Consider the following 25,306-nt stretch of genomic DNA (forward strand, 5'->3'; position numbering starts at 1 on the left):
GCCCTCTTGTTTTCAGTTGAATGGGCGACTCTGTCTCTAAGGCGTTCCAGTTGCCAGTTGAAATGGTGCACAGGTACAATCACTCACAAGGGTAAAGGGAAAAACATTAAAGAGCTGGAGGGAGTGGGCTTCTTACTCTTCAAATGGTCTCATTTCTGAGGAAGAATCCACATCCTACAAATCAGTAAAGTTTGACAGCAGGAGAGGTGGGATGTGTCCCTGGGCTTAACTTCTCCACAGTCAGCTACAACTCAACTTTCCTCAAGTGCAAATGGACCTGGTAGCCTGGCCTCCTGGGCAGTCACAGGAGCCAATAAGAAAGTGTCTGTGAACACTGAGCACCCAGAGAGTGCTCTATGGGCAATCTCTACTCTTTTTAGAGGGCCTGCCTTCAGAGGGGGTCTATGGGCAGAGGGAATCTTCTAGGGACCATTTGCCCTAATGGTGACAGTGAGTTGGTTAAGGGCTTCCAGAAAGCAGCTGGGGCATATGGAGAGTCAAGCCCAGGGGGAAGGCCAGATCTACATGCCTGACCTCGGGGCAGGACCCTCATCTCTGTGTTGGTTCCTTCATCTGAAAATGAGGAGGTGTTGATTTCTCATTCATCAACTGTTCAGTATGTCAGAGGGTTCTTAGGAGCACTGTGGGGAAGATGGTGTGAATGCATCTTGTCAACCCCAGATTCTCCTGTCTCTTCACTCCCCACCCCACCTGAACCATGAGCTCCAAAGTGGGAGAAGCTGGCTCTTGGACAGCTTTCTTGCTCCCCACTCCCTCTGCCCCAGAAGGTGTCCAAAAGCTGTTTGTAGAAAAGTTGAAAAGCCCATTCATCCACCAAAGAGAGGGTGATCTAACTAATTCAAAGTCTAAGGCTAAGGAGATTTGGGAGTTTGGTTTAAGTCAGAGGTTGCAAACTGGCCATGAGTGGGCCAAATTCATCTCAGACAAGTTACTTAATTTTTGGCTTCCTCATTAGTAAAATGAGCATATTAATATCTGGAATGACTGTCAAGGATTAAAATAATTAATATACATGAAGTGTTGAGGACAGTGTCTGACACATGAGTGTTGTGTATTTGTTTTATTATTATTAATATTATTATTAGAGTCACATGACATTAGTCTTTGAATTTAAGCGTCTTCACATGACTTCCTCAGTTAACTCTAGTTCACACTACTCCCTCCTGTCCTGCCTCGAGCCCCAGAAGATCTCTGGTTTGTGTCTCCTGACTGCAGCCTGGTCCTCTGCCCTCTTTGTTCCTGTTGGTTAACAGGCTGTTTGGTAACACAGATTGTCAACAGAACTATGAAGATTACAGACCTGAGCCAGACCAGTTCTCCCCTCTCACCTCCCCTCTCACCACCATCCCCACCTCCCAAATCAGGCAAACTCAAGGCAGGTCCCTGAGCTGGCCTCTCAGACTCATGTCTCCACCTCAGCCAACTGTGTATCTTTGGGCAAACCCTTCCTCCTCTCCAGGCCTTAGTCTCCCCAGGAGTCAAACGGGCTCCAGAACCCCATCCACCTCCAAAGTGTGTTCTGAAATAGGGACAGTAGAGAGGACTTGTCATCACCCCTGGGTCCCTAATTCCCTCTGCAGCAGAGCTGGGAATTCTAGTCCCCTCCCCTTTTAAATATCCCTCTCAATGTGAAGGAAGAATCTCATGCCAGCTGCGATAGAACAGCAACCACAGAGCTCCATGATTATCTGGATGCAGGTTTTATTATCATTAGGGGAAAGGGCTTAGAGGGTTATATACAAACCACAATTCTTGGGCGATGTTTCAATATTCCCATCCATGTTTATCCCACAGCCACACAAAGCGCAACACCATAGGGCAGTCTCCTACATATGCTTTTCCCAGCAGAACACAGCTGTGGGTCAGGGCTCTACCCACCCACAAAAGGATGCCCAGAAAGGGGAAGATACTGGGTCATAGGGATGAAGTTTACATGTGGAGAATCCTGTCAGATGGGGTAGGAGATGGAAGCTGGATTTACACATCAATGCTTCAGTCCCACCCCACCCTCACTGGCTGCCCTCCCCAGGGGCTCCCTGCCCCACTTGGGGAGCCTTTGCAAGACACAAAAGGACCATCTTAGCCAGAGCTAAGGAAGGAGCAGGCCTGTGGGGGTGGGGGAGAAAGGGGTTCTAGGATCTGCCCCCTTGCCTGTGGTGCTAAGTGGAAGAATATGAGGTTTAAACTTCTAGGCTGATTTTCTCACATGCCTAAAGGAAGCAGACAAGGCCAGGGGCTGGGATGTCTGTGAATATGGGGCTGGGAGGGAGGGGCTCAGACTTATGGTTAGGGATCTAATGAGAGAATGCAGAGGTCATGAAGGGTGAGGCACACAGGGCTCGAGACATCCTTAGACCACAAACTCGACTTCAGGGGAAACTGGGTTCACTCCTCCGGGGGCTCCCTGACCCAGGCCGCCCACCGGCCAAGGTTGTGTTGCTTTTCCTCAGCTCCCTGGCTCCTGCTCAGGTCATCCAGGAGCCCCAGCAAGAGGACCGCTTGACTACAGGCTCCCTGGGGCTCACAGGAGCCTCCCACGGCCCTCTTGCCTGGATGTTGGCGTTTCTCAGGCATCAGCTCTTCCTTTCTCTCTTCCTCCTCCTCCCCTTCTTCCCAGCTCCTTTGAGCCTTGGGATCCACCAGCCGTCTGCCTGGGTGCTGCCGCCTGGTGACAGCATACCCAAGCCAGTGAGAGCGCCGGCCAGGGTGCTGCCGCTTGTGCTGGGTTGCATCAACTGACCATGAAGCCTCGTCTTCCCGTCGGCCAGGGTGCTGCCGTTTGTGGGGTCCCACAGCCCCCCCTTCTTCTTTTTCCTCTTCAACTCCCACTTCCTCCTCCTCCTCTCTTTTGCCTGGATGCTGGCGTTTGGAGAGCCAGTCAGGTTGAAGGATCTGGGACGCTGGGGAGGGAAAGAGGTCAGTGAGGGGCCTCTGACCCCTGTAGTAGGCAGGTGCTTGAGTGCTCACTCCAGCTCTCCTCCCAGGCAGGGCACATTGCAGCTCCCACTCGGGCAAGGTCTTGCACCTGCCCCTCAGGTCTCACAGATACACACACACAACAGTCAATGGCATTGCCTCTGGGTTCCAGTCGCAGCTCTGTGGCTCCCTAGTTGGGTGACCATAGGTGTGACCATACACGACTCAATTGGTCTCTGAGTCTCAGTTTTCTTCTGTGTAAAATGGTAATTACATAGTTGTTACGAAGATCAAACTGTGATAAAGTGTTTGAAGTGCTGAGAATAGTGTCTGGCACAGAAGTGACTAGTCAATAGTAATTCAAACTGTTACACAAAGAAACTCTCCCTAGTACACAGAAGCTTCCCCACTGAGGGCCGGCTGTATGTGAAACATTCCCAGCATTGAGAGAGGGGAGGAATCTGACCCCAAGGAATGGTCAACTCCAGACCCTACCCAGGCGCGACCAGGAAGGGGTTCTGAGCTTTTGAAAGGCAGGAGGCTAGATGACCAAGCCTCCCTTCCCTTCTGCCTCCAGGTTTCCCCCACCCTCCCGGCAGCCTAGCCCGACAGCCCCCCACCCCGCCCCCGACAGCCCCATCCACTCACCAGAGTGCTCACCCTGGTCCCCCTGCTGCCGCAGGATGTTTTCCCGGAGGAAAAGGAGGCGCTCCGCCTGGCGCAGGAGGTCCTCCAGGCCGAGACGCTCCGCGACGGTCACCGCCTCCTGCTGGGCTGCCTCTGGCTGAGCACGGCCGCCGGGAACACCAGTCAGGTTCAGGGTCAAAGCCAGGGCAAGCAGCAACCAAGGGCCAGGCATCGCGGCGTCTGGGATAGGGGACAGAGCCTGAGCGCACCGAATCCCAGCACATCCCTCTCCGTCTCCCCCGACGCCCGCCAGGAACAAACCATGCACGGTTCAACCGCCCTCCCAGAAGCAGAACCACCGCCCCTTGTGCGGGAGCGGGAGCAGCGGCGGGGTCTGCTCGGGCTTTGCGTCCACACCTGTTACCTCTAGGCGTCTTCGCCCCCTCCGGTGCCTGTAATGCCTGTGCCCAGTTCTGCTTGCGGAAGGGAGGAGGCAGTGGGAACCTCATTGCCAGCGCCACCGCCACCCTTCAACGTGACGCGGAGCTGGAGGGCCAACACTGGGACTGCCTCGCCGGGTGTGCAACCACTGAGATTGCAGCGCCAGGCACAGCAGGGACGCTAACGGCTGCGTCCCCCCAAGACTGCCCCCAAGGTCCCCTTCGCCACACTGGAATTCCAAGCTCCATGGCCGACGCCCTCATTCCAACGGGAAGATCCCATTTCTAGTGCTAAGATTCGGGTTCTAAAGCTCCATGTCTATTTGCAAAGCTGTGATTCTATTTCTAATGCTAAGCTTTCATGACTAAGCCAGGAATCTGATACTAACGCTAAAATCCTAATTTCAACGCTAATTCCAACGCTAAAATTCTATTTCTATTGTTGAGATTCGGATTCGAACCCTAGGTTCTCACGCCGACGCCCTGAATGCCCAGTTCTGCCCGGCGGCACCCGGGGAGGGGGGTACTGAGGAGCTCCAGCGAGCGCCACCGGTGTGCCCCCGCGGTGCCTCCCGTCGGGTTCCCGGCCGGCTCTCGGGGAGGACCCGGGGGTGCGAGCGCAGCGCCCACCTGTGCACCGGCCCAGCGCTCCAGGAAGTTCTTGGAGAACGGAAAGCGAGGGCGGGCCGAGAGGGCTCCCGGACGCAGCCTGCGGAGAGAGAGGGGTCGGGGCGGTTACCTGCCAGGCGTGGGCTCCACAAGATGGGTCCGGGATCCGGGGACTGGGAGTCCGCAGTCGGCAGGTCAGGAGTCCGCAGCGCTGAGGATCCCGGGCGCCGGCCGAGCGCTCTTCCGCGGGGCAGCCGCTTATATCTGCTCGAGGCGGCGGCTCCGGTGAGGTCAGCGGGGAGGGGTCGCGGCCGCCGGGAAGGGGCGCTGACGGCAGCCGGCCCCGCGGGACCCCGCCGCCCGCCCGCTCCTCCGGAAATCTGGGGCGGGGACGGCGGGGACCCGAGCGGGGGCGTGGAGGCACTGGCTGCAGGATGGGACGCTGGCGCGGGGTCGTTTCTACACCGCCTCCAGTGGAGATCTGCCGATGAGAACACTCGATTAGGGGGCAAAGGGACAGAGAGATTGAGAGAAGCACACCAGTAAACAGAGGCGCACGAGAGACAGAGAGGGCGAGGCAAAGACCGAGATCCACACGGAGACAGACGCACAGAGCAACACAGGGCAGACACACACGAAAGGGACACGGCCACAGAGACCAGTGCAGAACGCACACGGGCGAGAGTAGGGCGCGAGAGAGAATGGGGGACAAGTGGGATTGGAGCTCTGTCTTTTTTAGAGACAGGGTCTCACTTTGTCCCCCAGACTGGAGGCAGTGGCGCAGCACAGCTCACTGCAGCCTCGAGCTCCTGGGCTCAAGTCATCCTCCTGCCTCGGCCTCCTGAGTCTCTGAGATTACAGGTGTGAGCTACCCTGCAGGCTCTGGGGTGCTAATCTTAACTGTGTCATTCCTGGCTAGTGCCTCTGCTTCTCTGGGCCTCGGTTTTCTCCTCTGTGCAATAGGAGCCCAGAGGACAGCTTCAGAATTCTGAAACTGGCGGCCTATAGGTTACAACCAGTTCACGGACAATTTTGATTGACTTCCATAGTGTTTTGAAAAAATCTGAATAACCAACATTTTAAAACCAAGATAACTTAGAAAAAAAATGTGGATTTTTGTTTTCTCTTGAAAAGGAGTGGGCCCACATTTCCTCCTGCCAACAGCCAGCTGAAGCTGAGCCTGGCTGTCCGGGCCACCACAGTCCCCACCACTCCCTAATGTCTCCCAATGCATTGCCCCTGTCACTGAGGTGGGACATTGGAATCTGCAGCCCCTGCACCAGAAATCTATTGGAGTTCACCCTACTCTGGCAAAGGAGGGGAGGGGACGCAGGGAGGAGAAACACACAGTGCCAAGGAGCTTGTCCCCCAATCAGTCCCCAGAGTCCCAGATGTGGGACTGCCACATCTAACCCTGGTGACTGCCTCTATCTTTCAACTTTTTCAGACAGGGTCTCATTCTGCCACCCAGGCTGGAATGCAGTGGTGCAATCTCAGCTCACTGCAGCTTTGACCTCCTGGGCTCAAGGGATTCTCCCACCTCAGCCTCCCAAGTAGTTGGGACTACAGGCAGGCACTGTAATTTTTTTGGTTAATTTTTAAATTTTCTTGTAGATACGGAGTCTCTATATGCTGCCCAGGCTGATCTCGAACTCCTAGACTCTAGCGATCCGGCCCATCTTGAAACATTTAACAAGCACCCACTATGGTGTCAGGCTCCCTGGTAGGTCCTGAAGGCTAGAAGTGAATTAGGCTTAGCCCCAGCCTTCAAAAAGTTCAGAGTTATTGAGGGAGACTGGCTGAAAACCAGACTGACTCTGACAAGGGGTGTGCAACAACTCACCTGCCAGTTGGTAAGCAGGCAGTTGGCAGTAGTTGGAGAGAAAACAGAGTCACTGTGGAGGGTGATGTGGGCTAGGAGAAAAGTCTGGATGCAAGGTAATGAAGCAAGGAATTCAGAACTGGAGCTACTGAGTCTGCCAGGAAATGTCCAGAAGTTTCACACAGGGAAAGGAAGCAGAAACTTGAAGGATGCAGGAGAGTTGGCCAGGCCCACTTATAGAGAACCACATTTTTGGCACAGGGAACACATGAGTGAAAGCATCTCTGACCTCTGGACAGTCCCAGCGATTTTCTGCTTCACTACTGCACAATATTTCTTCAGTCTACAACTTTAATCAGGACACCCTAGTGATGTGACAAAGGATTCCAAAGGCGTTTAATTGTTACTCCTTCCCTTGGTGGAGTATCCAACTTTCCTGGCACATCCACACCTACCATCTCATTTCACTTTCTCATCACTGGGAGATAAACAAGGTGGGGACTATCAGTCCCACTTTACAGATAGAGACACAGAGGCCTGCAGGGGCAAAGTGACTTTGAAGGTTAGAAGTGAAAGGGAACTTTCATTTCATTTCATTATTTATTTATTTATTCTGAAACAGAATCTCTGTTGCCCAGGCTGGAGTGCAGTCACACAATCTTGGCTCACTGCAACCTCTGCCTCCCAGGTCGGAGCAATTCTCCTGCCTCAGCCTCCCAAGTAGCTGGGATTACAGATGCACACCATCATGCCTGACTGATCTTTGTATTTTTAGTAGAGATGGGGTTTCCCCATGTTGGCCAGGCTGGTCTTGAACACCTAACCTCAAGTGGTCCGCTTGCCTCAGACTTCCAAAATGCCAGGATTATAGGAATGAGCCACCCTGCCTGGCCAGAAGGGAACTTTTAGATCACCAGCTAGAGTTCTTTCCTCATGTTTAGGTGAAGAAACAGGTCTGGAGAGATGTCCTGACTCCCAAGCACAGTGTGCCTTCAGAGTCAAGGGGTGGGTTCAAACTGCAAACCTCAGGCTTGATCTCCCAACCAGACCCCAGAATTTGAAGAAATGCCACCCTAGCTAAGATGAAATCAGACAGACCTATTGTCTTTTGTACACAATGATGAGGCTGTAAATTATCCAATCTTTTGGGTGGCAATCTGAAAATTTAACACATATGTAGCTTCCACGAGATAATTCTTTTTCCCAATTTATCATACAGATACTCCCACCTGTACATGAGAATGTATACACAAGGATATTCAGTGCAGCATGGTTTATAGAAGCCAGAATTGGAAACAGCCTGAATGTCTGTCCATCAAAAGGGGGACACTTAAATCAACTGGGACCCATCTAAAACTATGGGATACTATGCGGCCGTTAAAAGACTGCAGCCGTTCCATATGCACTCACGTGGAATAAACTCCAAGAAGCAGAGTGGAGAGCTATGTGTACATCATGCTGCCATTTGTGGGCTGGGAGGAAGATGGGCTGCCAGGCTTTTATGCTCTTTTTGTTTTGCTTTGTTTTGTTGTTGTTTAGAGATGGGGTCTTGCACTGTCACCCAGGTTGGAGAGCAGTGGCACAATCAGTAGCTCACTGCAGCCTCAAACTCATGGGCTTTCCTCAACTTCCTAAAGCACTGGGATTATAGGCAAGCACCAGCACTACGCCAGGCTAGATTTTTGTTTTTGTTTTTGTTTTGTAGAGACAGGGTCTCACTATGTTGCCTAGATTGGTCTCGAGTGCCTGGCCTCAAGCAATCCTCTAGCCTAGGCCTCCTGAGTGCTGGGATTACAGACCATAGCCTTCTTATGTTCTTGGACAAGACCTGTGCAGAAGGAGATCTAGGAACCGGGGAAAGGGAGGACAGAGAAAATTGTGCATAGGCTTGCTTTTCACTGTCAGCTCTTAGCGCTGTCTGAATTTTCTCTCTGCAGCATTACCTATCCACAAACAAACAGCACCGAAACCCCCAACAACGAGAACAACAGAAATCCCATCTAAGGCACAAAAGGTGTGATAAGCATGGATGCATGGGAAAACTGCCTCCTGAAGAGTGACATGGCAGGAACATTGCACTCTGATGAGCCCATTTGGTGCCTTTCTATCATCAGGGATTTAAGTTGCTTACCTATTTGGAGGATAGGTCCCGGATGGGTGGGGAGGAGTCAGGAGAGCTCTCACGCAGCCCTTGGAACAAGAGGGGATGGTACAGGCATCTACAGTGTCCTTAGCAAGCCAACTCCCTTCCTCCCTCCTTTCCTTCCTTCCATCCATCAATCCTTCCTTTCTTTCTTCTTTCCCTCCTTCCTTCCTCCCTCCCTCCCTCTCTTCCTTCCTTCCTCCCTCCCTCCCTCCCTTTCTTCCTTCCTTCCTTCTCTCTCTCACTAAACAAATATTTACTGAGCCCCTAGTAGGTACCAGGATCTGTTCTAGACCTTGGGGATTGTATTCACCATGTGTTTCTTTCTGATGCTTTGACATCTGAGGTCCTGCTGACCTTGGAGAGACTTCCAGGGCTAGCCATCTCCTAGAAAGTAAACAACTCTCCTGGAGGCACCCCTTTCATAAGCAAACCAACCAATCCAGAGCTTTCTCTCCCCACCACCTTCTCTATGGAGTTCTCACACTCGGGGCTACTATCGCCGTCCCCTGATCACCTCAGGGCTGCATACCAGACAACTAGGGGACAGCCCTGATGCCCCAGAGCCCACTGAAATTATCCAAACTAGCCAATTCTAAACCGGCTCACTCTGTCTTGCCCGTTCCTTCCTGAGGAAGCCAGAAGAAATGCTTTCACCTGTTTTCCCCTGACTCCCTGTGCCTCCTGACCGACCCTGGTGCTTCCCAAATGGCTCTGCAGATCTTTTTACTTTTTTTTTTTTGAGACGGAGTTTCGCTCTTGTTACCCAGGCTGGAGTGCAATGGCGCTATCTCGGCTCACCGCAACCTCCGCCTCCTGGGTTCAAGCAATTCTCCTGCCTCAGCCTCCTGAGTAGCTGGGATTACAGGCACGCACCACCACACCCAGCTATTTTTTTGTATTTTTAGTAGAGACGGGGTTTCACCGTGGTGACCAGGATGGTCTCGATCTCTTGACCTCGTGATCCACCCACCTCGGCCTCCCAAAGTGCTGGGATTACAGGCGTGAGCCACTGGGCTCTGCAGATCTTGATGTGTCCCCTCCTCTTGGAACCATGAGTAACAAAGATCTGTTGGCCTCGCCATATCTGAATAATAATAAAACCTACATTTTAAAGCAGGGACCCAGGAGGGCAAGAAGTCAGGACCCTGGTCCTTCTCTCACAGAGCTTAGAATCTAGTCAGTGTGTTGTATATATTTTTCTAGCTTGCAATTTTTATTCTCTGATAAGGCAAATGGGCTAGAATCTTAAGACTGTAGTTGCAAGATCCAAGATGGCTGATCACTAGCAGCTCGGGATTGTAGCTCCCAGTGAAAGTGCAGAGAACGAGAGGACGCCACACTTTCAGAAGAATTTTTGTTGCTCACACACCAGGAGATTCCCAGCAAAGGAGCCCCACGGGTCGCCAGCACGACTCTTGTGGCCAACAAGGCTGTTTTGCCGCTGCCTTGGTGCGGCGGTTCTTGGTGCAGAGTCAGAAAAGCACCATCAGTCTTAATGCTGCTGTTTTGGCCAGCACAGTGGGTTGCTCAGATTTTAGCTCTGGGAATCAACAAGTTGGACGTCCACTCGGAAACCCAATTACAAAGATGGTAATTATAAAGACCACAGATGGATAAATCTAAAACGAAAGGAAGAAACTAGCCTAAAAAGGCTGAGAATACCCAAAACCAGAACGCCTCTCCCTCTACGGGGAATCACAGTTCCTCATCAGCAACAGAACAAGGCCTGATGGAGAACGAGTGTGTTCCATTATCAGAAGCAGGCTTCAAAAGGTGGATGATAAGAAACTTCTGTGAATTAAAAGAACTTGTTCTAACCCAATGCAAAGAAACTAAGAACTTTGAAAAAAGGTTTGACGAAATGTTAACAAGAATACACAATTTAGAGAGAACTATAAGTGAATTAATGGAGCTGAAAAACACAACACGAGAACTTTGCGAAGTATGCACAAGTTTTAACAGTCGAATTGATCAAGCAGAAGAAAAGATATCAGAGGTCAAAGACCAACTTAATGAAATAAAATGAGAAGACAAGATTAGAGAAAAAAGGATAAAAAGGAACAAGCAAACTCTCCAAGAAATATGGGACTACGTGAAAAGACCTAATCTACACTTGATAGGTGTACCCGAATGTGACGAAGAGAATCAATCCAAGCTGGAAAATACGCTTCAGGATATTATTCAGGAAAACTTTCCCAACCTCGCAAGGCAGGACAATATTCAACTCCAGGTAATACAGAGAACACCACAAAGATATCCCTCAAAAAGACCAACTTCAAGGCACATAACTGCCAGATTCACCAGGGTTGAAATGAAGGAGAAAATACTGAGGGCAGCCAGAGAAAAAGGTCAGGTTACCCACAAAGGGAAGCCTATCAGACTGACAGCAGATCTCTCAGCAGAAACCCTACAAGCCAGAAGAGAGTGGGGGCCGATATTCAACATCCTTAAAGAAAAGAACTTTCAACCCAGAATTTTACATCCAGCCAAATTAAGCTTCATAAGTGACGGAAAAATAAAATCTTTTGTGAACAAGCAAGCACTCAGAGATTTCATCACCACCAGGCCTGCTTTACAAGAGCTTCTGAAAGAACCACTACACATAGAAAGGAACAACCAGTATCAGCCTTTCTAAAAAATACCAAAAAGTAAAGAGCATCAATATAATCAAGAATTCACATCAACTAATGGGCAAAACAGCCAGCTAACATTAAATGGCAGTATTAAACTCACATAAATTATTATTAATTCTAAATTTAAATCGACTAAATCTCCCAATCCAAAGACACAGACAGGCAAAAAAAGCCAAAACCCATTGGTATGCTGCATCCAGACCCATCTCACATGCAAGGATACATAAAGACTCAAAATAAAGGGATGGAGAAAGATTTATCAACCAAATGGAGAGTATAAATAAATAAATAAATAAATAAAAAGCAGGAGTTGCAATTTTTGCCTCTGATAAAATAGACTTCAAAGCAACAAAGATCATAAGAAGCAAAGAAGGATATTACATAATGATAAAAGGATCAATGCAACAAGAAGAGCTAAAGATCCTAAATATATAAGCACCCAATACAGGAATACCCAGATATGTAAGACTTATAAAGAGACTTAGACTCCCACACAATAATAGCGGGAGACTTCAACATCAATATTAGACAGATCAATGAGACAGAAATTAACAACGATATCCAGGATTTGAACTAAACTTAACTAACATTCATAGAACTCTACACTTTAAATACACAAAATATACACTCTTATCAGTACCACATAACACCTATTTACAGGTTTAAATGAAATATTGGTTGGGAGGCCGAGGCGGGTGGATCACGAGTTCAAGAGATCGAGACCATCCTGGTCAACATGGTGAAACCCCGTCTCTACTAAAAATACAAAAAATTAGCTGGGCATGGTGGCATATGCCTGTAATCCCAGCTACTCAGGAGGCTGAGGCAGGAGAATTGCCTGAACCCAGGAGGCGGAGGTTGCGGTGAGCCGAGATCGCGCCATTGCACTCCAGCCTGGGTAACAAGAGCAAAACTCCGTCTCAAAAAAAAAAAAAAAAAAAAAAAAAAAAAAAAAAAAAAAAAAAAAAAGAAATATTGGTTGGCTGCTTGTTTGTTATTTTCTTCCCTCATTTTTTTTTCATGTCTTTATTATTAAGCACAATTATAGGCACACCCATTTTTAGACTGCATTCTAGCCCGGGCAATAAAGCAACACCCCCATTCTCTCTCCCTCTTTCTCTTCCTCTTTCTTCCTCTTCTTCATTTTTTTAAAATTATTTTTTATTCTTTCTTTCTCCTTTTCTTTTTTTTTTTTAAAGAAATACCCAGAAGTTTATCTCTTGCTCATAAAATTGCTCATGAAAAATGCTCCTGTTAAGTGGGCAATCCCCTCGCAGCAATATTTCAGGGATGAGGCCTCCTTCTTCAGGCCTCTGACATTCCTAGAACCTGTACATTTTCTGCATGTAAGCCAGCAGAAGGGGAAAGAGTGCAAAAGAAGCATGCCTGCTTCTCAAAAGCCTTGGTCCAAAACTGACATTTATCACTTCTACTCATCTCCAATTGGAAAGAACTGGAGAACTGGTCACACCGACATGCAAGGGATCTGGGAAAAGTCTCAGGCTAGGCAGCAGCTTGCCAGCTAAAACTATATTCTGGAATGGAGGACAGATTTTGGCGAATGGCTATTTGTCTGCCACATTCTCAGTTTATTCATTCCTTTGTTCATTCATTCTTATTTATTTATAAATGGCATACGTGTGTGTGTGTGTATATATATATATATATATATATATATATATAAAACTCTGTACTAATATGCATATTATAAGACATATACGCCGGGCGCGGTGGCTCAAGCCTGTAATCCCAGCACTTTGGGAGGCCGAGGCGGGTGGATCACGAGGTCGAGAGATCGAGACCAACCTGGTCAACATGGTGAAACCCCGTCTCTACTAAAAATACAAAAAATTAACTGGGCATGGTGGTGCGTGCCTGTAATCCCAGCTACTCAGGAGGCTGAGGCAGGAGAATTGCCTGAACCCAGGAGGCGGAGGTTGCGGTGAGCCGAGATCGCGCCATTGCACTCCAGCCTGGGTAACAAGAGCGAAACTCCGTCTCAAAAAAAAAAAAAAAAAAAAAAAGACATATACAGAAATATAAATTTAAAAGAATGAGAAGAAAAACAAGATTAAATAGAAGTTTTGTTTTTCCTGCAGCTCATTGGGTCATCTGTTGGGTCATCTGTGCCTCCCATGGTCAGGATTCACCCCCTAGATTCACTACTCGAAAAAGAAAAAAAAAAAAAAGAAAGAAAACAAGACTGTAGTTGCTTATCAGATTAATACAGCTGTGCTTTTGAAAATGAATAATGGGATAATTTAATGGTATGTACACTATTTCTAACTCCTAGTGCCACCGCCAACACACACACTGATACACTCACACACACACATTCACTGTCTCACACACACATTCACACACTGACACACACACTCCTTGTAGGAGGTGTATTGAGTTTCAGGGTAGGTTCTGATTCCCTAGATACTGCCTCCATGAATTCTTTTTCCCTCTCAGAGCCTCTCTGCTCCCTATCCATAGATGTCCTGCAGATACTTAAGTGTCTTTAACAACCCTAAGCCACAGACAGGCCTAAAGCAGTCTCACTGAGTTTACTTTTGAATTTTGTTTATGGTGGGTTTTTTTAATTTAAACTTTTGTTTTTTTTAAGAGACAGCCTCGCTCTGCCACCCAGGCTGGAGTACAGTGTCGTGATCTCGGCTCATTGCAACCTCCGCCTGCTGGGTTCAAGTAATTCTCCTGCCTCAGCCTCCCAAGCAGCTGGAATTACAAGCGTGCACCACCATACCCAGCTAATTGTCTTTGTAGTTTTAGTAGATACAGGGTTTCACCATGTTGGCCAGGCTAGGCTTAAACTTTTGACCTCAGGTGATCCGCCCGTCTCAGCCTCCCAAAATGCTGGGATTACAGGTGTGAGCCACTGCGCCCGGCCTAATTTAAACTTTTAATTTTGGGACCATTGTAGATTTGCATGCAGTTGTAAGAAATAACACTAAGAGATCATGGGTCCACTTCACCCAGATCCTCCTAATGGTGCAATGTCACAACCTGCACAGTGACATTGACAGAAACCACTGATCTTACTCAGGTTTCCTCAGTTTTACTTGTACCTGTGTGTATGTGTCTATGTAGTTAGTTCTATGTAACTTTAACACATGTGTAGTTATGTGTATCCACTGTATGGTGGCTTTTTTCTTTTTTTTAAAGACGGGGTTTCACCATGTTCGTCAGGCTGGTCTTCAACTCCCGACCTCAGGTGATCCACCCGCCTTGGCCTCCAAAGTGCTTGGATTACAGGCGTGAGCCACCACGCCTGGCCTATGGTGGCTTTTTAATTATAGTTATGTAATTATTGTTATATGTTCAATTCTTTCCTTTATATTCTGCTTTTGCTGTCAAAATAATGAAGATCCTCTCTTTCCTAGGATCACAAAAATTATCTCAGGAATTCCAGGAAGAAGAGTTCATTTATTGACTCTTTCTGCTCTTTTTTTTTTTTTTTTTTTTTTTTTTTTTTTTTTTGAGATGGAGTCTTCTTGCTCTGTCCTCAGTCTGGAGTGCAGTGGCGCAATTTTGGCTCCCTGCAACCTCCACCTCCCAGGTTCACGCGATTCTCCCACCTCAGTCTCCTGAGTAGCTGGGACTACAAGGGTGCACCGCCACGCCCAGCTAATTTTTGTATTTTTAGTATAGATGGGATTTCACCGTGTGGCAGGTGCCAGGGGATGGAGGGGAATAAGCCTGTATGGTTCCCTGCTGCTGGTAGGACTGAGTCCATATCATGTATCCTGGCATTCAAGATACTTTATAATTTTGGCACAATCTAGGCTCTTCTCCTGCCAATTCTCCCCTCCCTCCATATTCATGTCTTCTCCACATCAACCAGTGAAACCCATTTGACAAACATGTTGTGCAATTTCACACCTCCATGTTTTTGCCCCTCTTCTTACCTCTGACACCTGCAGGCCACTTACTTATTCTTCAAAGCCTACTGCAAATGTCTTTCACTCTTGAGTTTTTGTGGGGAGCGGCACAGGCCAAATCCTGGGGCCAAGAGAGCCCAGGTGCCGCTTGTGGGAGGCTGTGAGCAGCAGGCCAAATCCTGGGGCCAAGAGAGCCCAGGTGCCGCTTGTGGAAGGCTCAAGTCCTGATGATTCAGGTCCAGCCCGTGGACGGCACGAGGCGTCACGGGGCTGGTAGCGGCACGAGGCACACCAGGCCGGAATTTTCCAACTGCAAGCTTCCTTTGCCCCGCCTCCCTGCCTGGCCTATTTAAGCTGTGAGCTCAGCAACAATAATGGAGACTTGATCAGACTCCTGTCTTGTCTCCATTTCTCGCGTCTCCTGCCCATCCATCCCCACTCCCTCCCTTCGGGCCCTTGTTGTCGTCCTGCAGGTCGGGACAAGTTTTAAGGACTAGAGGATTCAGAGAGAAACACTCTTCTAAAGGTGTTAGCAGTGTGGCAGGGGAGACATACGTATCCACAAAAATTACATTACAGCCATGTGCTTAAAGGCCATGAGGAGGGACCACAGATGCAGCCTGAGGGGCCAGGGATGGCCTGTTGGGTGAGTCTTGCAGTGACCTTGGACAAAAGGGCAAACCTTCTGTGACCTCTCTCGCTGAAAAAGATGCCCATCACACACTCTCTTCCTTCCCATCCTTTATCAATAGGTGTGCTCGGATATTTATTTATTTCCTTTTGCTTTTGTTTATTTTCTGCCTCTCCCACCAGAACCTCGGCTCTATGAGGACAACAACTTGGTCTATCTGTTCCCTGCTGTTTGCCAACTCTTGGCGTGCAGCTGACACTCGGCGAAGATTTGTCAAATGAATGAATGCATGAATGAATGAACTCAGTGTGGAGTGAGTGAGCACAAGCTGCCTGGGCCTGTCTTATGTGCTGAGAAGGGTACAAGGGCAGCCCCACTTCAGGATCTCTGGACAAACACCAGAGAAACGAGATATTTGTGTGAGAGAGAAACAATGTGGGGAGAAGACTTGGAGATGTACAAAGAGACCTGAAGGCCAGAGCAATCAGAGAGGGCTTCCTGGAGGTGGGGAGGGGGCAGCAAAATCCAGGTCCTGAAGGATGAGGAGAGTCAGGACAAGAGGATGAGGCCAAGCTGTCTGAGTACTTTTCTGAGCACATGTGCCTCATCCCTGCCTCCACAGAGCTGCATGCTTCAGTGATGTATAACGTCCAAGGACTGTTGAGGTGGCCTATCACTGTGAGACGCTGGGCAGAGTCGGCCCCATCTGGGCTCAGGGCCTGAGCCAGGCTCCCAAACCCAGAGTCTAGACAGACAAGTAGAAGCCATGAGCCCTTACCAACCCAGCCCCTGTGCCCCTTATGAGGTCTTACATTTATGCTGAGCAGTCAATTGTAGGTCTATATAGGCCAGTTTTTTTCCAAGGAACAATTTTCTGCCCAGCTGGAGCTTGCTAAATGGAGCTCGTGCTCATGACGGGCACAGGGGGCTGAGGGCTGGCGTGGAGCTGGATGCACAGGAGAGACTTTTAGGAGCACTGTCTGAGGCATTTAGCTGACACAGAGCACATACATATCTGCAGGTGCCTGTGATTGTGCACATGTATTTGCACCTTCACATGATGTACCTGTGTGCATGTGTATACATATGCGGGTCCATGTCTGTATGGTATGCATATGTACATGTGTCTTGTGTGTGTACATGCATAGGTATGTGTATGCACATGTGTGGGCCATATCTATAAGGAGCACACATGTACTTGCACACATATGCTTTGTGTGTGCATGTGCATATCTGTGCATGTGTGTGGGTTCATGTCTGTATGTTGTACACACGTGCATGTGTGTTTGTGCCTAAGTATACAGGTCAATGCATACACATGGGCACATGTATCCATTGCTTAGTTTAAGGCAGGGTCTAGTGGCCACAGTAGGGTCCAGTTGTTTATTGGCAACCTCGTCTGATGAGAGAACATAGCTCTAGATTGAATGTTCTATCCGTGAACAGGACAACCTCACTGTTCCCTTCACAATTACCTGTCTGCACTTCCCTTCTTCGTTTTCTGCCAGCTAATCTGGTAAATTAACATGTGTTCACAGAACAGAGGGAATTTTCTGGAAGGCAGGGTCTGTGTTCATCTCCCATAGAGCGTAAAGCACAGTGGGTGCTAAGGAAATAGCGAATGCTAGAAACTAGCAACAGGTAAAATATGAGAGGATGGGCCCAACACCTGGGCGGCTTGAACACATTTTCTCATTTAATTCACAGAACCCTGTGAAGTCAGAATTACTTTGCCTGTTTAAAGAAATCAAGGCTTAGAAAGGGCAGCCAGGCGCAGTGGCTCATGCCTGTAATCCCAGCACTCTGGAAGGTTGAGGTGGGCAGATCATCTGAGGTCAGGCTTTCAAGACCAGTCTGGCCAACATGGCAAAACCCCATCTCTACTCAAAATTAGCCAGGTATGGTGATGCTCCTGTAATCCCAGCTGCTTGGGAGGCTGAGGGAGGAGAATTGCTTGAGCTCAGGAGGTGGAGGTTGCAGTGAGCTGAAACTGCCATTGTGTTCCAGCCTGGATGGCAGAATGAGACTGTCTCCAAAAAAAAAAAAAAAAAGAGGGGGGAGGGGAATGATTTGTTCAGTCAGAAAGCCAGGAAATAGAGGAGCTTGGATTTGAACTCAGATCTATATTACAGCAAAACTTGTCCCACTTTACCCCACTAGATAAAAATAGCTAATGTGTTAGGATGGTGATGAATGTGGAGAATTTTATTTTCCTTTTACAAAATTCTATTTGATGGTTTGGTTACATCTTCTTCTCACCAAATTATAGAAACTTTTTAGTAGAAAGTATTTTGAAGGAATAAATACCCCAAACCATCCTTTAATCCAGAATCTGATGTCTCAAAAGCCCAGGATGGAGAAGGGGTGAGACTCTAACTTTAGAAATATGTATCGTGGCCAGGCACGGTGGCTCACGCCTGTAATCCCAGCATGTTGGGAAGCCAAGGTGGGCAGATTACCTGAGGTCAGGAGTTCAAGACCAGCCTGGCCAACATGGTGAAACCCCATCTTTACTAAAAAGAGAAATGACTTGATCAAAGCCACAAAGCCAGGAAAATTAGCCAGGTGCAGTGACGCATGCCTCTAGTCCCAGCTACTCAGGAGGTTGAGGCAGGGGAATCACTTGAACCCGGGAGTCGGAGGCTGCCATGAGCCAAGATCACACCACTTCACTTCAGCCTGGGTGACAGAGCAAGACTTCATCTCAAAAAAAAAAAAAAGCAATATAGATCATAAAGCTTGTCTTTAGATCATCTCAAAAGAATATATGCTAATTCTGATGAGGACGGAAGTGGTTTGGGTGGGCCAGGGTGGGAGTGGGGGTGAGGGTGGGCAATAAACATCTTGCCGCCAGGAAGCTGACAGATGCGGCGGATCAGACACCTCATCATCCATCAGTCCGCCAGAGATAACAAGCCCCCCACCCTGCCATCGCTTCTCTTATTACAGGAGAAAAATGAAAACCGACTCCAAATTACCTTGGCGATTTAAGCATATTTATTTTGCTGTCAGCCAGAAGCAGGCTCTATCCCAGTGTTCTGGGCCAATTAGGGCTTGTCCTCAGAATACCTGGAGCGTACACCCTGACTATTGGAAATGAGGGAGCAAGTATTAATATGCCAGTAACACTGGCCATGAGTTAGGGTGACAACAGATGGTCCAGCGAGTGTGGATGGACACCTTCAATACCAGCCCATGAGTTGCCCACGTTCCTCTCAGTGTTCTTTTTCATTGTGCCCTAAAAACCCTGTGTGCATCTGGAGAGAACACTGTGGTGCTCTGGCCACCTGTGTCCACCTTTTGACTTCCAGGAAGCAGAAGGACAGCCCTTTCCTTCTCTGTCTTTTCCTTCCTCATGTCACATGCAGCCTTGGAAGGATACCTGCCACACCGAACCACCTCCCAGGGCCAAGGTGTGGGCCTGTAGTTCCCACTGTTTCCTAGGACCGAGACTCTCCAGTAGAGAGATGGCAGAGTTGCTGCAGGGACATTTGCAACACAGCAGCAGCAGCAGCACAGAAATAAGATGATTGAGAAGTCCTTGCTGCCCAGCTGGACCCTTGCAGGGGCCTCCTTTTGCTCCCAAGCCTGAACTTTTGGTCTTCCTGATGAGCAACAAATCCCCTGTTTCAGCTAAGCTCACTGGAATTGAGTTCTGTTGTTTGCAATCCTGACTGATAAGTCCTCCTCCTCTGTACTGGGGGCTCAGGGGAGTCATGGACTCAAATCCTGGCTGTGATTGCAGGAAAGAGAGATCGAGATGGGGAAGAGGTTGGAAGAAGGATCTGAGGACTGGGAAGGGCAAGGGGATACAACTGGGTCAAATGAACATCAAGGACAATAAAAAAAAAGAAGAGTCCCACTTAGAGGCCCAAAGGTGTCAGAAATGTTCTTCACATGATCACAAATCATTCTAACAAGAAATGTGAAAGAACGTCTTATTCTTACTTGCATGGGTGATTATTGTTTTTGTCTGTTCAGCCTCCAGTCCCCTTCCTTCTTGCAACGGGACCTCGGGTTTCCAGGCAGTCCTCGCCTTTCCCTGCTCTCAGGCCTGTTGGTTTATGTGAAGTTAGCACCACCACCCTGGGATCCTGTGCCCCAGGCCTGGCCAATCAGAGTTGGAATCTCTCAGCTACAGGGATTGGTTCAGGACAGATGTATGGCCAAACTAGGCCAATGAAACTCAAACTTGAAATTTTTGCGGAAATGGTGTGGGAAGAGGTGTTCTTTCATGCTTGTGGTATGGGAGTGCAAGCCAAGCACTACTGGGCACTATTTCTGCTGTCTCATGAGAAGATTTTGCTTATGAATGAAGCCACCACAAAGTTAATTGAACCAGAAAGTGTAACTGGCTTTCCATGGCACGGAACATATCAGTGGACTCTTCAGTTACAGGAGCTGATAAATTCTTCCTTTTTTTTTTTTTTTTTTTTAAAGATGGAGTCTCGCTCTGTCACCAGGCTGGAGTACAGTGGCAAAATATTGGCTCACTGCAACCTCTGCCTCCTGAGTAGCTGGGACTACAGACATGCACCACCACACTCGACTAATTTTTGTATTTTTAGTAGAGACAGGGTTTCACCATGTGAAGGATGATAAATATTGGAAAGGCTGGAGAAGAGCAGGTAGGGCACTCAGGAGGGGGCACCATGTGCAGGTAGAGGGGTAGAGCTGGCTGAGGGCAAAAGACTCCCTTTTTTCCTGCAGACTCACCCAGCCCTCACCATTTCTGTTGCCTTCATCAGCACTTGGCCAAGAGTTACCTGTGGATGTAGATCTAGGCCATGGATACTGTGGGGAGAAATCAGAAGGCAGGGCTGCTCTTGACTCTTGCTCATAGCTGAGGCAGAGAGGTGGGGCAGGAGCCATCTATCACAAGCATCCTGGGTATGGCCATGCCAAAGGTTGAGGCTAGGTGCATCTCCAGGGCTACTCTGAGGGCATAGCTGGCTACAGCCAATGGATTTTCCTTTAGTGGTTTTGCAGCCAGAGGGCAATTCAAGACAGTTATGAGTGATGCTCAGGCAAGCAAGAGCTTCTCAGGAAGGGCCCAGCACTGATGACCCCTCCCTCTAAACCTGCTCTCAAGGCCTCCTCTTCCACAATCTAGGCCAGGCCAATTGCAATTACAGCCAATGTTTCACAATGCAGAGAGGAATGTGGTAATGACGAAGTTCTGATGAAGGATAAGCTTGATCGTATCAGGGATGCAATGTGAAGCGGGGACGGGACACTTGGGCACTGTCTGCTCTGGAGGGACAGGCATGGCCGGATGTCATGCGGCAGCACTGAGGATGTACCTCACAGAGCAGGCGCCCCATGATTGATGAGCCGCTTAAGCCCAATAGGTAGGAAAATTAAAAGAAATTAAAAAAGGAAAGCTTAATAAATTCTGGCTGGAGTCAGACAGATCAGCCTTCCCCACCCTATTACTGAGAGCTACTTTTTAATTTGTATCCAGAGAAGTCACAAATAGATTCACTGCAGCTGTTGGGATGATGGGAGCTTGGGCTTCAATTGCTCGTCAAATTCGTGATACTTCCACCTGGGCTTGAGGTGGAACGCTGAGTGTTGAGCTGCCTTAGCCAGGACACAGTCTCACAGGCACAAGCACAACACACACACACACACACACACACACACACACACTCTCTCTCTCTCTCTCTCACTCACCCCTCAGGAGAGACTCCAAGCAAAAGCAAAGAACCCCTTTGCTGAAACAGGCAGGCCCCGTGTGGCCTCAGACAAGACTTCAATCTAACCTCTAAGCTTCAGTGGCCTTTCTTAAGAAATGAGAATCAAGGTCAGTCACAGGGGCTAATGCCTGTCATACCAGAACTCTAGGAGGCTGAGACAGGAGGATGGCTTGAGCTCAGGAATTTGAGACCAGCCTGGGCAACATAGTAAGATCCTATCTCTATTTTAAAAATTCTTAAAAATTAGCTGGACATAGTGGCACCTGCCTAAAGTCCCAGCTACTCAGGAGTCTGAGGTGGAAGGATCACCTGACCCCCGAGGTCAAGGCTGTAGTAAGCTGTGATTACCCTACTGCACTCCAGCCTGGACAACAGACCAAGGCCCTGTCTCAAAATAGAAAGACCAGGCATGGTGGTTCACACCTGTAATCCTAGCACTTTGGGAAGCAGAGGTGGGAACATGGCTTGAATCCAGAAGTTTGAGACTAGCCTGGGCAGCATGGTGACACCCTGTCTCTACAAAAAATTAGCTGGGCATGGTGGCTTGTGCCTGTAGTCCCAGCTTCCTGAGAGGCTGAGGTGTGAGGATCACCTGAGCTCAGGAGGTCGAGGCCAAAGTGAACCATGATCAGGCCACTGTATTCCAACTTGGGCAACAGAGTGAGACAGAAAGAAAAGAAAAGAAAAGAAAGAGAGAGAGAAGAAGCAGCCAGGTGCAGTGACTCATGCCTTTAATCCTAGCATTTTAGGAGGCCGAGGTGGGAGGGTTGCTTGAGCCTAGGAATTTGAGACCATCCTGGGCAACATAGTCAGGCTGTGTCTCTACAAAAAAATTAAATTTTTTTAAATTAAAAAAAAAAAAAAAAAGAGGAAATGGGAATTATGATCCCCACCATGTGGCTGCTGTGAGAGCCAAATGGGACAATGACGTCAGGTGCCAAGTGAAGGGTTTCACAGGCAGGGAACTGAATGCCTGTTGGCTCTCTAAAACCAAAAGAGAAGGAAGTTCATTAACAACATAAAGGACTATATTTTACACATAAGGATGTCTAGTGGTCTAAGAGGGACTATTCCAGGACAGGCACTGGCTTGTTGAATCACAGCCCATGAAGCAAAGGTCAAGCCCAAAGTAGGGCCATGCCTACATTCACTGATCCCACCCCACAGTACACTGGAGGCCCAGCACTCATGGTCTTTTGGGGCTAGGCCCTTCAACCCCACCCTACCTCATCTCCACCGCTCCTCTTCCCAGTACCTCAGCTCCAATCCTACAGTTTCCTCACTTCCACAGACATGCCACATGGTTCCTGCCACCAGCACCTTTGGAGGCGTGTCCCTCCCATCCGGGGCACCTACCTTCTCCAGCTGCCTCTCCAAGTCATATTCCTCCTTCCCCAGCTTGAGTCCTACTTGTCTAGGAAGCCTTTTCTGATGCCAGTGAACCTTTTCTGTCCTGCTCTATAAAGTTGTAACTTTTCCTTTCTCCACACCTGAGGCTCAGAGAGGTGAAGTGATTTTCTCAGGATCACAAGCCTCAAAAGCGGTAGAGCTGAGATTCAAATTCAGGTCTATCTTACTCCACAGTCCAGTCTCCTCTCTCTCTTTCTTTTCTCCCTCCCTCCCTCCTTTCCTTCCTTCCTTCCCTCCCTCCCTTCCTCCTTTCCTTTCCTTCTTTTCTTTTCTCTCTCTCTCTCTCTCTTTCTTTTCAGATAGGGTCTCACTGTCACCCAGGCTACTGTGCATGGGCACAATTAGAGCTCACTATAACCTCAAACTCCTGGGTTCAAGTGATCTCACCTCAGCCTCCCGAGCAGCTGGGATTACAGACACACACAACCACTCTTGGCTAATTTTTTATTTTTTGCAGACAGGTCTTTTTATGTTGCTCAGGCTGATCTCAAACTCCTGGCCTCAAGTGATTCTCCTGCCTCAGCCTCCCAAAGTGCTGGGATTACAGGTATAAGCCACCATGACAGTCCAAAGCACAGTCTCTTTCTATTATACTTTCTAAGGTCCTAGAATTTAGGAGTCACCTTTCATACACATTTACGTTGTATTCATATTTTATTATTATAGGCAATGCTATAATGAACATCTTCACAGTTTAGACTGTTATTAGCATGAATTCCTAGGAGAGGAATTAAGGGTCGAGCATTTATTCAGTCGACAGATATTTCTCATCACCATCACTGCTGCCAGTCTGGTCCATCCTCACTCACTTGGATGTCTATGGGGGCCTCTTAAGTAGACATAGTACTTCCTCACCATCTCCTGTGGTATAAAGTAGTCCCAATTCTTTGCCTCTTCCTGCAGCCACACCTCTGCCAATGGGATGGATGGATTTCCATCTCCCTTAACCTTGGCCTTGGCCACTGACTGGCATTGGTCAACAGAATGAAGCATAAATGGGGCTTCCCCTGGGATTTGAGAGTGTTTTCACTCACCCTCTTATGCTTCTGCCATGGCCACTGGAACATGCCTCGGCTCACTGCTGCTGCTGGGAGGAGAATCAGACACAGCGGGAGCACAGCCATCCACCTGTCTGCAGACCTGTGAGAAGAGATGATCATTGTTTGAAACCACCGGGTTTTGGGGTGGCTTGTTATGTAGCATTATTGTGAAATAGCTGACAGATATGCCCCCCACCTCCAATCTATTCTCCACACACTACCAGGGTTATCTCTTAGTATTTTAAAAATAATCTGTGCTTTATGTGCTGTGGAGCTTTGCCACTAAATGCCCAAGGACTCTAGGAGCAAACTGATGAGATACAGGAAGCAGAGGTGGCTCATCAGGCCGCAGTACACTCAGATCTCTTCCACATTCATGAGGGTTGACCAAGGCCAGGGTGCTCACAGACGAGGTGGAAGAAGCCTGAAACCCTCACTTGAAGGAGAAAGAGAAGGGCCAGTCCCCAACACTTACCAAGGCCTGCTACATCCTCTCAAATCTCTCTGCGGTTCTCACTATCCCCATTCCACCCACAAGGAAACAGGCTCAAAAAAGCGAAGAGCCTTTCCCAGGGTTGCATGGTGAGGGTGTGGCAGTAGTGGGATTGAAACCCTGGCCAGCCTGTTGTCAAGGTATGTCCTGCCCTCCATGCCTTGGCTGGCCTGATCCTAGGGAGTCAGATGAGACCTCTCCCTATGATCACCCCTTTTGCCTCTGGTTGGTTCACAGAAATGGCTACTTTCTGGCTGTCTGACTTGAGGCAAGTGATGTCACCTCTCTGGGCCACTAGCATGGAAACTCTGAAACTAGGGAACTCCTTTTGCTGACTACTCTATCCCTTCACCTAGAACAGAGCCTACCATTTAATAGATGCTAAAGTAAAGTATGAATGAAAGAATAAATGAATAGATCCATTTGCCTATCTCTTCATCAAAATCCCAGGATTTTTTCTGGTGAGCACCAGACAAGAGGGTGTTGGAATTTGGAGGCTATTTTGATAGCCTCTGAGTGCAGATAGCCCTGGGAATAAGACTAGCCTGATTCTAGCCCAACTATTCTACAGGAGAAGTGACTTATTTGCTCCTCCGTTTCTCCTTTATCAAGTTGACCTCACTGTAGTTTCTACAAAAGAGACTAGGTGAGGTTGATTGAGATGTAAGGCACCTGCCACACAGTTGGTGCCCAGTAGACAGGTTGTTGCCATCCAGACTAATGGCAGATGTTTAGGCTAAGTGACCAGCAGAGGATATGACCAGGCAGAACCCTCAAGACCCCCTAGAGGGGAATGTTGAGGTTGCCAGGCAGGAGACCTTAACTGTTTCCAGTTAAGAGGACAGTATGAGCAGTAAGGTCTCTGGCTCTGGGCAGATGAGGGCATGGACGGGAAGGGGGTGAGAGAAGCAGACTCCTGGCTGGGTTATTCCTTC

At 48.5% G+C, this 25,306-nt stretch overlaps 1 protein-coding gene across 1 annotated transcript; it reads right to left on the reverse strand.

Annotated features, from left to right (window-relative positions):
* Positions 1 to 1,705: 1,705 nt before the first annotated feature.
* Positions 1,706 to 4,865, reverse strand: TRH (thyrotropin releasing hormone). Its single transcript, XM_003926162.4, has 3 exons — positions 4,744 to 4,865; positions 3,586 to 3,804; positions 1,706 to 2,921 (listed from the first exon to the last, which is right to left on the reverse strand). Exons 2-3 carry the CDS (start codon positions 3,794 to 3,796, stop codon positions 2,407 to 2,409), a joined length of 726 nt encoding a protein of 241 aa, XP_003926211.1. The 5' UTR covers positions 3,797 to 3,804; positions 4,744 to 4,865; the 3' UTR covers positions 1,706 to 2,406.
* Between the last annotated feature and the right edge of the window lie 20,441 nt (positions 4,866 to 25,306).

This window comes from Saimiri boliviensis, chromosome 8 (assembly GCF_048565385.1).
Source record: "Saimiri boliviensis isolate mSaiBol1 chromosome 8, mSaiBol1.pri, whole genome shotgun sequence".
Classification (NCBI taxonomy): domain Eukaryota; kingdom Metazoa; phylum Chordata; class Mammalia; order Primates; family Cebidae; genus Saimiri; species Saimiri boliviensis.

What these genes read in the sequence shown, in the direction of transcription:
- TRH (XM_003926162.4), bottom strand. Translation starts at nt 3,796, where the DNA reads ATGCCTGGCCCTTGGTTGCTGCTTGCCCTGGCTTTGACCCTGAACCTG. An exon ending in GGACCAGGGTGAGCACTCTG is followed by an intron (nt 2,922 to 3,585) that starts GTGAGTGGATGG and finishes TTCCCTCCCCAG; the next exon opens with CGTCCCAGATCCTTCAACCT.